Here is a 15,000-nt window from a genome sequence, read left to right as displayed (position 1 = left end):
TTCCGATTGCAACTCTGTCTTGCTTATCTAATAATCGTTCTTTAAAAATCCTCAGAAATGGCGGCCAATCTCAGTTGCCAGAATATTGACGCGTACGCGAACCTTTTCGACATGGACTCATCCTGCAAGACGCTGGGCTGGCAACAAGAACCAGTTGGTGACGTTGCGGTTGGTAACCTGAACCTGTCCTACGCCTAGCAATATGGCTTCCTGCAGGCAGCGGCTATTGCAACCACAGCCAGACAGGGTGGTCAGCTAATGACGTTCGACTAACAGATGTGAGACTAATAAAGAAATCGGGAAACAGTGAAGCCGAACTAAAAAATTACTAAAAAGTGAACGATTTTGCTTTTAATATTGAGCAATTCCAGCTCAAATCAGGAATTTTTCTGGTACTTTTGTACCCGACCCACTCCGATTTCAATGAAACTTTGTAGACATGTTATCCTAGACCTATATAAGCCATTTTTATGTATATGGAGCCAATAGTACTCGAAAATATCATTTGAGAAGGGCGTAAGGTATTTAAATATTTTTGTGTTTTGTAATTTAAAAATTACTGTATCTCGAAGCCGTTGCGTCGTATCAAAAAGTGGTCAAAGACAAACTTGTAGGAAATTGGACGGGCTTTCTGAAAAAAATACACTGAAACAAAAATACACGCCACTTCTATGAGATTTTTTGATTTTTAAGTCTAAAACTAAAATTTCACGATTTTTTTCGTTCAAAATTTTTGAGGAAATAGCCTAAAATGTTACCAAAAGACTGACGAAAAATGCAGGATGGTATGTCTCTCCTAAAAAATACAAAAATCATTTACTAAAACTGTTTTTTTGAAAAGTGGTCTAAACGTCAAAATTTTTGAAAACCGGTAGTGGGAATCGATTCCCCAGACAATTTTACATAAAAGTCTCCATATTGACCATTGTCCTAAGTCCAACCCTTGCGGAGTTACAGCGGTTTTAAAAATAAAAATGTTGAAAAAACGAGGTTTTTGGTGGATTTTGACAATTTCTATATGACAGACTTGGATTTTCAGTCTCGAAAATATTTTTACCGGAAAGCTCGTCCAATTTCCCATAAGATTGTCTTTGACAGCTTTTTGATTTATATCGTTTTTATATTTACGTAAGAAAATTTACTGTCCTGGTTTCTACCACACTGAAAAAAATATTCTATTTTCAGTTATTAGCAATGTGATAAAGCTTATATCTGTAAGCCCATACATCCAATTGAAAAGTGGTCAAAGACAATCTTATGGGAAATTGGACGAGCTTTCCGGTAAAAATATTTTCGAGACTGAAAAACCAAGTCTGTCATATAGAAATGGTCAAAAACCACCAAAAACCCCGTTTTTTCAACATTTTTATTTTTAAAACCGCTGTATCTTTCCAAGGATTGGACTTAGGATAATGGTCAATATGAAGACTTTTATGTAAAATTGTCTGGGGAATCGATTCCCACTACCGGTTTTCAAAAATTTTGACGTTTAGACCACTTTTCAAAAAAACAGTTTTAGTAAATGATTTTTGTATTTTTTTAGGAGAGACATACCATCCTGCATTTTTCGTCAGTCTTTTGGTAACATTTTAGGCTATTTCCTCAAAAATTTTGAACGAAAAAAAATCGTGACATCATCTTTAAATTTTAGTTTTAGACTTAAAAATCAAAAAATCTCATAGATGTGGCGTGTATTTTTGTTTCAGTGTATTTTTTCAGAAAGTTCGTCCAATTTCCTACAAGTTTGTCTTTGGCCACTTTTTGATACGACGCAACGGCTTCGAGATACAGTAATTTTTAAATTACAAAATACAAAAATATTTAAATACCTTACACCCTTCTCAAATGATATTTTCGAGTACTATTGGCTCCATATACATAAAAATGGCTTATATAGGCCTAGGATAACATGTCTACAAAGTTTCATTGAAATCGGAGTGGGTCGGGTACAAAAGTACCAGAAAAATTCCTGATTTGAGCTGGAATTGCTCTATTGTATGCCATTCGAATGAAGAATATAGTGAATATTCCATTCATTGATTTTTATTAGTACTTATAATTGCATTACAACCTAACGTGTGCGCCCATTATCCACCGGGTTCACCAAGTGAATCATAATGCAGCCTGAAAAATTTCCGGGAAAGGTAGGTAGCACCTTCGACGGTAAGGCCCTCGCTCTGACGCCGTGCCGAATCACCGGTTCGGAAGTGCGCGACCGGGATGATTCGCTACCGCTGGCGCTCACCATTGCCTTCTTGAGTTGCAGCAGGATCGATCAGGAAAATGTTCCCCTGCTGGTCGCCAATACGCTGATCAGGGTGGTGGGGCCAAAAACGGCGAGGACAACCTGTGCCCTGGCTTCCAGGAAAGGCTTGTGGGGCATCTACTTCAGGCGCTGCGTCTAAGTTCCTCTCCTTGGCTGTTTGGGAGCCCCAGTACCACTGTTCCGGGCGTATCGAGGGGCCCTCCTTTGAAGAGAAGGCCTGCGACCTTACGTTGAATGGCGCGGAGTGTCGCTAGATGACGGATTGTGGTCCAATCATTAATAGAACAAATCCGACCATTTCGGGACAGAGCGCGTGCGCACGTTACCTAACAATGGCAAGGGTGGGTGCCAATGTTATCGTTCAATCGTTCACTTCCATCAAAGAGGTTACCTATTTTTAATATCTCCATCCGGAATTCATGATATGGGTTGGTAAACAGTTATCATTTATTTTAAAAAAATATCTGGAATGATCCGTGTTGAACTGGAACCTTTGTCTATCAAGTCCGTGGATTAAAAAAAAATGGCTGGGTTCAAAACAGTATTTTTGACCATAGGCACGGGAAATCATAAGCATCGTGTGCTGAACATAAGCACGAGCACTGCTCGTCAAAATTTCACGTGCAGAACCAAATCGAAGTACACCAAGAAAATTCATGTGTGTCTACCAATCAACCCTGCTGGGCGATGGCCAATTGGAGACCACACACACACACACACACACACACACACACCATTAGAATTTAGTTTTTCTTATTTTAGACTCATAATATTCCCAATGTATGGCAATCGGCGGACCATCTTTGCGTGGTATGGTGTTTACAGTTCGTTCTGGTTGTCAATCGTTTTCTGCACAGCATTATTGATTTGGACAAAAAATCAAACAGTAAATTCATAGCCAACAAAGAAATCAGATTGACGAAAGCATACCAGTTCTTTATGGTAAGTTGCGAGAGAAGTGCTTTAAATATCCATTTGATTTATTCTTTGTATATTTTTGCAGGGCGGTCCTTCTTCCGGTGCCGGTAAAAAAAATCAAATGACATTATTTTGTTAGGAAAAAATCTCTGTCTGCTAAAATTCAGATATGATTATTTTTAATTACAGAACAGTTATCAACTCTAACTAACAACATGATAGATGAAGAAGATTGGATTGAAGACATTCGTAGAAATTTTCAGCATAAATTCGATACAGGGCTTCCGAAAACACGTGTTCAAATGATACGCTTAGATCCAAACCCTTTGTATAAGGTAAGTAAGGTGCCATCCATGAACCACGTGGACACTTAGGATGGGGAGGGGGGGAGGGGGGGGGGGTCGTAGAATTTTTCAGACTGACAGTTGCTCTTCCGTTACCAGGGGTGCCAAATTAAATCAAAACACACACGTTAAATTGGAAAGCCTTCTCTTACATCCCTCCTCTTTCTAATCTCATCTCCAACCGCATCTTCTCGAAAGCCACACGGGCCAAGGGCTTTGTAAGGATGTCCACCTTCTGTTCCTTCGTCGAGATGTATAGCAGTTCAATCTACTTCCGCCAAAACTTTTCTCGCACGTAGTGATATTTAACCTCCACATGCTTCGTCCGCTTTGATTCTGTGTTCTTAAAGATGAAAATACAAGCTTATTTGTCTTCGTAGATGGGATGGGTGGTGGATGGGATGATCAACTGGATATTTAACATCCGGAACAGCTTATTGAACCAGATTGCTTCACAAACAGCTTGCGACGTGTGTGGGGGACTCATAATACCGGGACGCCTGTACGCTATTGGTCGACATAAACCGATGTCAACTCGGGGCTAGCGGATGACACCCACATTAACTCAGGGCGGACGTTACGCATCAGTGGATGTGGATCGTGTGGTCCGCCCTGGAACCGCCCTGGCGGACCGAGGGCGGACCGCCTGGGCGGTTGAAATTTGACGTTTGAAATTTTTCAATTTCGTCCGCCCTCCATCCGCCTTGGCGTGCCATGGGCGCATCGCCTACACGGAGAATCAGCATTACACTTTTTGCAGTTCGATTTTAGACTGTCTGCAGCGCGAAGTTTTATAATTGTTTCAAATTGCGAGTAGTTTAAAATTTTTAGAACTGGCGGAAATGAAACTAGAACACGGTGCTCGCAACGCGGTGATCTAAATGTTGTTTCAAAAAAATGCTTTTAATTGTTTGCGTAGATTATCAACACAGCATCATAGTGTGTGTGTGTGTGTGTGTAAGAATACGTGGATATCTCTATAGACAAATCCAGCGAAAGCTCAACGCTGCTTTTTGATGGTGAGAGATTTGACAGCTCCCATACTAAATGTCTCGATTTTCATACTTTTTGTTAATTTTCTTCTAAAATAAAATACTTAACATATGAAAACTATATATTTTTGGTGCCCAAAATTCCTGCTGAATCGAATGGTGTACTTATCTCAATTGCAAATTTTTCGAACAGTTTTTTTTTAAATAATATTCTAGACACATTTTGTGCACCTAATCAATCAATACTTTTATCATAAATAATAATTTTATTGCTTAAAAAATGAGTTTTCCTGAGCTCCCATATTCAAATACATGGAAGCTGTCATTTCTAACACCATTGGCCACCTAGCGGCCATTTCAAACTGGATACGTCTATATATCTGATTTTTTTGAAACTGAGTTCTATTCCAGTTCCAAATCGTTTCACGTTTGAAACAAACTCGTCGAGCAGTTTTATTCCGGTTTCAAAATAAAACTGCAACTCCGCGTTGCGGGTGGTCTGTTTCAGTTCTATTTGAAAAATGAAACAGCTAGAACAAAGTAGAGCCGCGTTGCAACCAGTCTTACACCACCGACTAGTTTCAACCCTCGAACTGAAAAAAGTGTAAAAGGCGAACTGCAAAAAGTGTAAAAGTTACATCTTTTCCAGTTCAGGGGTCCGAACTGCAAAAAGTGTAACTTTTGGACTTAGAAAAATTTTGAAGAATTTGCGGAATGATTTCACCCGCTGTCAAATCGGGACTTAGTGAAATTTGGATGCTGGTAGCAAGAGGTGTTGCAGGTAAGTTCTGCTCGGATTTGCGAACAGCTACCGGAAAAGGCAAGATTCCGGTTCTCTCAAACTGGATAACCGACATTACCAGGCCAGCGAATAATGTTGTGGCCGAATTCGGTTGAATTCTTGGTTCTCCAGTCTGGGGTAAGCGAAATTCTACCTTCTGGTAGGAAACGGCTAAAATCTGACGGCTGCGGTTGGAAAAGGCAAGATTCCGGTTCCTTCAGATGGGGAAACCAAGAATCACGGAGAGGTGAATATATTTGTGGCTGGATTGTATTGATTTTTTGGCTCTTCGGTCTGAGGGAGGTAAATTTTGACCTTCCGGTCGGAATTCAAGGAAATTATCGTCAGCGCCCGGTAAAAAATAAGGTACCGGTTCCCCCAGACCGGATATCCAAGATCACGGGCTGGTGTTTAATTTTATGGTCATATTCGATTGTTTATTTGGTTCTTCGTTCTGGGGAAGCAAATTTTTACCTTCCGGCCGCAAATTCATCGTCAGCGCCCGGAAAAAAAACAAGATTCCAGTTCCCCAGACCGGATATCCAAAAATCACGGGCGGGTAGTTAATTTTATGGTAGGATTCGATTGATTTTATGGTTCATAGGTCTGAGGGAACCAAATTTGCCTTAATATCGACCGGAAGTCAGAAATTTGCTTTCCCCAGACCGAAGACCCAAGAAATCAGTTGAATCCGGCCACACAATTATCTACCTCTCCGTGATTCTTGGTTTTCCAGTCTGGAGGAACCGGAATCTTGCTTAAACCACGAATCACGGGAGGTGAATAATTTTGTGGCCGGATTCAACTGATTTCGTGGTTCTTCGGTCTGGGAGAAGAGAAATTGTACCACTCGGGGGGAAGTGCAATGTTACCTTCTGTCCGGATTTTTGTCAAATCTGACGGCCACGACTTTTGTTGAAAAATTGAAAGTTTTCTACAGCTAAAATTACTTTTCACAGATTAGATACGCACGCGAACCAACAGCGAACAGAACGTGTTCCCGGATTTCGCCTACCGGAAGTTCCGTGCGCCCAGACCCGAAGAAGAAAACATTTGAGAATCGAGGACAAGCAACCTGGAAAGTCCGAAGAGGAGGATCAAAACCAGCTCTCGGAAAGTCAGGAATCGGCGGGAGAAAACATACGCGATGGCACCGACTATCCCGGCTGACGCTTATCCCGCTCGCGGCATTAGATCTGGCTCCGTAAGCCGCTGCTGATCCGACAATCGTGCCAGCTCGGTAAGTCCCCTTCGTGTTCTCCGACAAAGACGTCAGTGCCGAAGCCGCAGTCACAGCGGATCGGCCCGTTCGTGCAGTGCATCGGAGCAGTCTAGGTCCAGATCCGTATCGGCCGTAACCAGGGCAACCGGCGCGGCACTAGTCGTTTCTTGGTTTGTCCCTACGATCACTTGAACATTCCACAGTCCCCGGGGAAACCCAAGTCCGACTTCGGTGCGGCCTCGTCTTGAGGAGTGATTCAACACGACAACGAGCAGGGTGAGTGCGATGGCTCGAGGATCGCAAACTTGTTTAATATTTAAGAGCACCGGATACTGCAGGACAATATTGACCAAGATTAAGACGGGAAATTTAGGAACGCTACTGCAAGGCAGAGTTGATCGCCGGTGGCTGTCGCACATCAACTACCATTAAGCTGTTTTGCTGCTTCAGGGCGACTCAACCAACGATTGGCGCACCAAAAAGTTCTGGATGTTCCGCGGTGGGTCGATCTGTAAGCCCCCTCTTATCAACTTTTACACCCAGGGAATGCCCGAGAAGCTGCTGGTGGATCTGGACGGCTTCGACTACAACAAGGGCAACCTTTCGGCGGCGTAAGTCGCTTCACTCTGGTCAAGCTACAATAATTCATATCCATTTTAAAACAAAGCCAACGTGACCGCTTAGGTCGGCGACTCGGTGATCTTTTGCATCGAGCACGCCGACGCGGCCGAGGAGATTTGCGAGTGGTTCGCCGAGTCGCTGTCGAACAACGAAAACCATGTTCAAGCGGAAGATCGCCCGCATCTACCTGATCTCGGACTCTGCACAGCTGCAGTGTCAAGGTATCGAACGTGAGCTTCTTCCGGAAGGCGTAAGAATGTTTAAATTTTGAAAACAGCAGATTTTTCATCACATTTTAATCCTACAGCGTGGAGAAGAATCTGCTGGGCATCTTCAAGAATCTCTTCGCCTACCACATGCAGTTGGACAGCCGTCTCAAAGCCGAGGGCTTCAAGTCGCGCATGATGAACGTGTTCAAAGCGTGGGAGGAGTGGGCTACCCGAAGGACTTTTTGCTTAGGCTGCAGCACACCTTCCTGGGGATTGCGATTGTGAGTAGATTTATTTATTGGTTTGACAATTTCAAAAATACAATCTCTCAACAGGTCGAAAAGCAACCGGAAGAAGTGCCCGCCCTGTTGAAGGGAATTGCCGATACAGATTCCAGCACGCCAGTGCTCAAGCACGACATCTACAACGACGGGATGCCGCTAAACACCACGGAGGACATTGACGGCGTTCCGATGCAGAGCTCGGAGGAGTAGCTCAAAACTGGCGGTTCGTTCCAAGTGGGAAACGGTTGCCGCCCAAATGTTCACTAACAGCAAGTGGGACACATTGGATCCAGTTTCTTCAGCTGTGCCACACATTTCACTGCGCGTTGATGACGATCCCGACGACGGTGGAGGCAGCAAGGACGACCAAGCTCGCCGGCTGACAATGCGCGAGATTGAGGAGAAGATCGTCCAGTATCAGGATTAGTTTGAGTACGCCATGAGGCAGGTGCGCGACGACTGGAACTTCGGCGAAGAAATCGCTCACTACCGGCGATCCTCGCCGTCCGAGTACGTACCACGAACAATTCGTCCCGCCGGCCCAGTTCCCCCCTCTACTCCAGCAGAAGCCGCAGCAAGCGCGAAGCGTCCCTTTCATTGCTTCAAACCAGCAGAAAGTCCACCCATCGGTGAGGACTTTCAGAATGGACAGATTTCGGGCGAAGGTCGAGCAGATTTATCAACCAATTTCTGGTAATGAAATTTGAAATTAAATATGTCTTTATTGAACTTTCTTATAATAATTACATTTCATTTACATTCTAAGTGGTATGGCTATATGCTCTTCATCTTTGTTATATTTTTCGTTTTCTTATTAACTGTTCACATTCATTTATTTACTTCAAATTGTTTTACATTTTTGCATTGAATCGAATACATTTGGGTAAAAAAGAAAAAAAAATCACTTTAACAACTAATCCTAACTTAAAACTAAAAAAGTAAATTCATTGAAATATTCAAAATCATTAGAACGAGTAAACTACGAACTGTATTTTAAGATAAATCCTCCAATCGTTCTTACTTGTTCCGCACGAGTTTTGCAACCACGCAGAGTTGTTGTCATCTCGATGAAAATGTTCAGAAGTTCTTGTGGTGAAAACAGGTCACTACTGCCTTCATCCGTTGATGCTGGTTGGTTTTCCCTCGGTTGCTGACTGAAGCCAGGAGGTGTTGTGTTCTCTGCAACTTTTTGCCGCTGATTTAACGGCAATGGCTGCAGATTTGGAACCACTCGAACAGATCCCGCTCCAGGTGACGCCAAAGCAGGAAAATCCACGTCCGTGAAAGTTGGTGGTGTTTTGCGACGATTTGGTTGGTGCCTCGTCGTCGCTTGCTGCCGAATTTTTACAAACTCAGCCCGTTTTGGGCAGCTTCGATTCTTGGTAGAATGGTCGCCGCCGCAATTGAAGCATTTCGCTTCGATGTTCTCGTTGATTGTTTCGCATGCTTGAGTTTTGTGCTCACCTCCGCAGGTTGCACAACGACTCTTGATGAAACAGTTCCTTCCACCATGCCCAAACTGCAAACAGTTCGAACATTGTGTCACGTCACGGTGCACTGGACGATAACGTTCCCAAGTCACGATGATGTTGAAAATTGCCCGAACTGCTTTCAGCTCAGACGGCGTTGTCGATCCTTTCTCGAGATGAACCAGGTACAGTTGATCACGATACTTTATGTCCTTGTTGTGTCTCGTCATCTTGAAGACTTCGATCACGTTCAACTTAAGAGTTTTGAGCTCTTCTTTCAGCACACTCACATCCATGTCGTACAGGCCTCGGAGGACCTGTTTCATGGGGCGTTTACCTGGATCGTCATGGCTGTAGTATTCAATCTTGGTGTTGTTCAGGAAATCCCGAACGTAGTTGTAATCCTTTCTGGTAGGTAGCAGAATTTTGAGTCCATCAGCACACAAGCGAATGGAAGCTCGTAAAGCACCAGATTTGATAAACCCGGTCAGCCACTTTCGCACCGAAACCGATGACGATGTTTTCACAAAAATGGGTGGCAACTTTTCCCGTCGTTCAAATTCTTCCTTCTCGCTCACGTCCACAGGGAGGGTAGCGAACTGGTTTCCAGACTTCAAATCTGCCGATCCTGCTGGTGAGGACCGCCTCTTTTTCTTGCCGTGAGGCATTTTTGCACTTTTTAAGCACTTTTTTGGTTTGTGAGGGACGCACGTCTGACTCGCTTCTCTGCTGATCGCAGACACCAATTTCTGGTAAGTTCTTTCTCACTAGTAAATATTTGATTTCACTGATAAAATGTTTCCCTCTTTCCAGATGGCACCCGCCGGGTTGTTCTCTCCTGAAGGTCAACGCGTCTCCAAAAAATCATCGACTTTGTGCACCAGCAACGAGCGATCGATCCGGATTGAAAGCCATCCGTTCGCGGTCAATATATTCCGGAAGCTGGTTGCAAGTAGGAACAAGACAGAGTTCCGAAGTGACGATGATTGCGCTGAAACTCCGTGACATCCGCCAGGACCGGTAAATCCGGATGATGGCAATTGCCAAGAGACCACGGCTACTTAGGATAAATCATCTCTTTAGTGCTGTAAATAGACAGACCGACATTCGCAACACCAAAGCTGGTTCCGGCTCTGTTGAGCGGAGTTACTCGAGTGACGTAGGTTACTCCAAGAAGCGAACAAGCCAGGACCGGTGGGCGGGATATTTAACTTGGAACGGCCGTTAATTCGGATTTCGCTACTTCGAATTTCCGTTAATTCTAAAGCTCACTAATTCGAACGTATTCGGATTAAAAAGCACTCAACCGTCAAAACCGGTTGTCAAACTGATGTTTATTTGTTTATTTGAATCATCCGACAACTTGTGGTCTTAATGATAAAACTTAACTTAACTAAAGACAAATGCTAACAACATGAAACACAAAAACAGATTAAAGCTGGTGAGAGTACCAGAGTCGGGCTCGTTGTTGAAACTGCGGGGTGGAGATGTTGGGATCGTACAGGTGAGAAAATACGTTGAATCGGCTACACATGAAACGAACTGGTTCGTGCTGTCCATAGTTGGTGTTGCGGTGAGCAAGTTGTAGATATTGGCGTTGACGAAGTGGCCGAGCAGGTGTGTAGATTTGAATTTGAGCGCGAATCCAAGGAGTGTCAACTTCACCGGCCAGTACTTTGGCAACAAACGTTGCTTGTGAGACGTGCCGCCTCCGCTCGAGAGTCTCTAGCTGCAAGACACGACAACGTTCTTCGTACGTGTTCCAACCGGCAGGATTCCTTGCACGGCGAAGGGCAAGCCGGGTGAATTTTCGCTGAACTGATTCGATTTTAGCAGTCCAAGTGCTCTGGTACGGACACCACACTACGGAGCAGAACTCGAGGATGGATCTTACCAGCGCGCAGTATAATGAACGTAAGCACGCGACATCTCGGAAGTCATCAGCGATCCTAAAGATGAATCCAAGCTGTCGATTGGCTCTGGACACGATTTCATGGAGGTGGATAGTGAAACACAATTTGCTATCAAGGGTAACGCCCAGGTCACGTACTTGGGTTACCCGAGCAAGAGTGTTTCCGGCGATGGCATAGTCGAAGACCACGGGTTTGAGTTTACGGTGGAAAGAGATTGTGCTACACTTTTCTATGCTGATCGTCAGGAAGTTACGCACGCACCATTCGTTAAAGTGGTTTAACTGTCTTTGCAGAGCTGAGCAGTTCAAAACGCTTCTAACAACGGTGAAGATTTTGACATCATCAGCGTAAAACAACCGGCACCCTTCGCTTAGCAGCATCGACAGTTCGTTGGCGAAAAGTATGAACAGTAACGGACCTAAATTACTGCCTTGAGGAACGCCAGAGAGACTTATGAACATGTCTGACTCAGAGTTCCCAATCTTGACTCGCAGAATCCGGTTGGTGAGGTAAGACTTCAGCCAACGAACGAGACTGGCGGAGACTCCGAGTCTTTCCAGTCGTTTTAGCAAAACTCCGTGGTCAACCCGATCGAACGCCGCCTTCAAGTCTGTGTACACTGCGTCGACTTGAGCTCCAGCATCCATTTCTTGAAGACAATGTGACACGAATTGTCTACCGCGTAGATCGCGACCAGAATCTTCCGGCGAGGCAGCGAAATCCCGTTCGAATCAAACAGGAACAGCCAGATTCGGGCGAGTGTCCTCCGAGGAAATCGGATAAGCGCCGTGACTTGGAGCAATCTCCTTCTCGTCAGATCAAAAGGGATGCTTGGGCAGTCAGAAGCTGGGACCATCCGGCCAGAACATGATCCTTACGTTTGATGGAAATCGGGCGAGGGTACGGACGGAAATGCGAGGACGTCGAGGAGGAGCTGCGGAAAGAGTTAAAGCAGCTGAAGTAGGCCGCCTACGACATGGCGAAGTCGTTGGCGCGGTATGCCGATGACTAAGGCCAAGACGAGCATATGAAGCCGCTGGCATCCATCAGAAATACGGTATGCCCTTATCCACATGCTCGGACCAACCGACAACGTCATCGAATCGCTGCCGCAACGCAACGCTGCAGCTGCGTTTCGGCAAGCTGAAGCTGCTGTTCAAATTGTGCCTGCACCGTCCTGCTCGCCCAGATGAAGGCGAATCGTACCTCGAGCTCAACTGAAATCAGTGGTGCAATCTACTCGCGATGGTCAAGCGTCTGAAAGCCGGAGATCACCTGGATGCCTGGATGCAGGAGAACCATCGACGAGACGACGCGATGTGGAAAATCTCCTTTAGCACGGTTTGCATGGTGGAGGAGACGAATCTGATGATTGTCACGATCGAGAGTCGAAGGAACATTTCACGAACAAGTTCAGAATTTGATTTCAACAAGAGTAAATAATCGATGGTTCCTAAAATAAGAAGTCGCTAACAACCCGTTTCTTTATCAGAACATCCCGCGCCATCTTGTCCCACTGGCACTGGCTTGACCTTCAGCGATTCCCTAGCACACCCCGTGGCTACTGGAACCTGGAGCAGAATACTGTTCAGTACCTGTCCGATTTCAACGCGAGTTTCCTCAACGTTTGTTTTGAATAATCGTGTAGATTATTCAAAACAAACGTCGAGGAAAAATAGTGTAGTTAAAGGAAAAATATCAATCTTGAAACAAAAAAAAGTTCAAAGGTATTTTTGTAACCGTGCATTTTTGGACATTTTTAACCAAATTATGTTTGATTTTCTCGCGCAGTGTAAATACAGTTTGTTTTGTTTTGTGTCGCTTGCTGTGATGACAGCTGGTGAATCAAAGTTTCGTTTTTCGATAGATGCAATCGTTCTCGTCGCTGATTACATTTAGTGTTTCATGCCCACCATGGCCGCAACGGACGTGGACCAAGAAAAGGACACCGGATAGGCGGATTAAGCGGAAAGAAATCCCCAGCAACAAGGTAACACACAGAAATCTCAGATGGAGTTTGAGACGGAATCGTCCAAGGCAGCGACGGTCATGACGTTGAGAACGGCTGGACTACCCTGGAAGAATCCATCGGTGTGTGTTATTGATTGTGGAACGGCCAACGAGTTCGTTGAAACCGAGTTTAGCGGAGAACAATTCGTCGTTGCTGGATCGATTTGGTTTCCGGAAGATCCGGCGCCAGCGGGATGACGGTGGAACGGTGTTGTCGGAATCTGAGCTGGAACCGCAACAGGCTGTCTTGTTGGCTAAACGAACAGAAGATGTACGGATGACGACCAGGTAAATTCTTCGCAATTCAAAAAGATATTTTTTTTTTCTAATTCTAGAATTCCGTTTCTAACGCAACAACCGGTACGTACACGGAATCGGTTGCTGCGATTGAGGCGGAATTCGTAAACGATCCAAATTGAATTCCGTTTAAGAATTCCGATTGATTTGACTGCGATGGACTTTTTGTTGACACTTTGAGTTGACCCATTTACATTGTTAAAAATAATGTTTATTTTGTTCTGTCAAACAGTTCATCATGCTCACCCTCAAGTAAAAATCAACTAGGGGAAATATACCCATTTTAATCACCTCAAGCCGTTCGACTAATTCTCATCACTTTTGAAGTTTTCCGCTATTAAATCAACGTTTTTAGATACATCAACAATGGAGAGTTGCTTGCTCACTTTTATTTGAGCTATTTGTTACTTTGGATTGTCTGTGCTTTGGAACAGCCAAAAACAATTTATGAAAGCTGGAATTCATGACCAAAGTGTAGATAGGCCGATAATAGAAATAGGCTGAGAAAGAGTATATTTCCCCTAATAGGTCACGATGGCTCTTTTGAAACTTGATACGAGATTTTAGTTTCTCTGCTTTGCTGAAAAATTTAACTGTCAATGTTGATTATGATTATAATTATTATTATTTAAATTTTCTTTATTTATTTTCAGAAAACAGCAACATAAGATCAACATAACTCAAGAATGTACTTTATTCAACGTAGTGAGGAATATCACCAGCCACGTATTGGACAAAAAAGATAAGTGAACATTTTTATCATGGTGTAAACTAGAGATTTGGCGAATTGTTTTTATTTACAGGTGTGTCCCTCAGTTACGCTTCGGACCTGAACCTGATTTTTGAAGCAGCGGTGTTACCGTAGAAGACGGTGTAGCACGACAGCGCAACTTCCCATCGGCAGAACTCCAATTTAAGCAAAATCGGCAGCTGAAGTTTATGTCAAACCTGGACCCATTTCACTAGACCGACAACTTTCACAGAATGGCAGAGATGGAGCTGTTCGAGGATTGGCTTCTGCGATTGCTACTAAAATTCTGGACGAGGTTTACTGCCACTCGAAGCCAATCTGTTCCATATGTAATTTTGTCAAATTTGAGTTAATGATATTAGTCCTAAATCATGTGAACTATCAGAAAACTAATAATATTGAGTACTTTATTCCAGAAAACGAAGATAGTCACACTTTTTCGTGAAATCCTAACACTTAGCCTTAAGGGCGGGACACATTTGCATTACGTTTTTCTCAGCTTGTTGTTTTTACAAATGGAATGGACTAGATTCGAGCGGCAGTTTACAACCTAGTTCAACCCTGTGCTGCATGAGATGTCTCATTGAGCTATGATGTTAGAATTATATAAAAAAAAAACACTTTTTCTAAGATCATATTGTATTTTTTTCCCTTATGTTGAATAAGTCACTTCTTTAGGCACTCGCGCCCTCTGAAATAAACAGCTACAGCAAGGTATTAGGATAATTTATGAACCAATATAACGAATCGAATAAAGAAATTATTTGGCCAAAGTAAAACAAATGAGATTTTTGCTCAATATTCCGAAAAATCCTTCCTAAAATGATGTTATTTCAAACTGTTATAATAATTTCCCAAATTGTAATGTGCCAGAAAAATCACTCGAATAATTATTTAATACCATAAAAATACCATTTGAGAAA

The 15,000-nt window shown here is 43.6% G+C and overlaps 1 protein-coding gene and 1 long non-coding RNA gene across 7 annotated transcripts in view; both read left to right on the top strand.

The window, feature by feature from the left end:
• The window catches only part of LOC120427586 (GPI inositol-deacylase), a 16,902-nt gene extending 9,073 nt beyond the window's left edge, over positions 1–7,829 (top strand). For 2 of the 6 annotated variants that reach the window (XR_008212723.1, XR_008212722.1), the window contains 4 exons: positions 56–3,208; positions 3,270–3,291; positions 3,374–3,519; positions 5,170–7,829. Coding sequence is in view for 2 of the 6 variants with exons in the window: in XM_039592464.1 (XP_039448398.1) it covers positions 3,029–3,208; positions 3,270–3,291; positions 3,374–3,519; positions 6,261–6,509 (597 nt within the window). In the remaining 4 variants the exon portion in view is untranslated. Of the gene's footprint in view, positions 1–55; positions 3,209–3,269; positions 3,520–5,169 lie in introns of those variants that run through there. The other 4 variants (XR_005606913.2, XR_008212724.1, XM_039592464.1 and 1 more) reach the window with 4 other exon arrangements.
• An 18-nt stretch (positions 7,830–7,847) lies between these two features.
• LOC120427594 (uncharacterized) lies at positions 7,848–14,942 on the top strand. Its single transcript, XR_005606916.2, has 2 exons — positions 7,848–8,330; positions 12,887–14,942. It is a non-coding gene; the product is annotated as an uncharacterized LOC120427594 (long non-coding RNA).
• Positions 14,943–15,000: the final 58 nt, after the last annotated feature.

The sequence above is a fragment of the Culex pipiens genome, unplaced genomic scaffold (assembly GCF_016801865.2).
Source record: "Culex pipiens pallens isolate TS unplaced genomic scaffold, TS_CPP_V2 Cpp_Un0058, whole genome shotgun sequence".
In the NCBI taxonomy this organism is placed as follows: Eukaryota; Metazoa; Arthropoda; class Insecta; order Diptera; family Culicidae; genus Culex; species Culex pipiens.
Note: the sequence above shows the minus strand (reverse complement) of the source record. Positions and strands in the feature narration are given on the sequence as shown.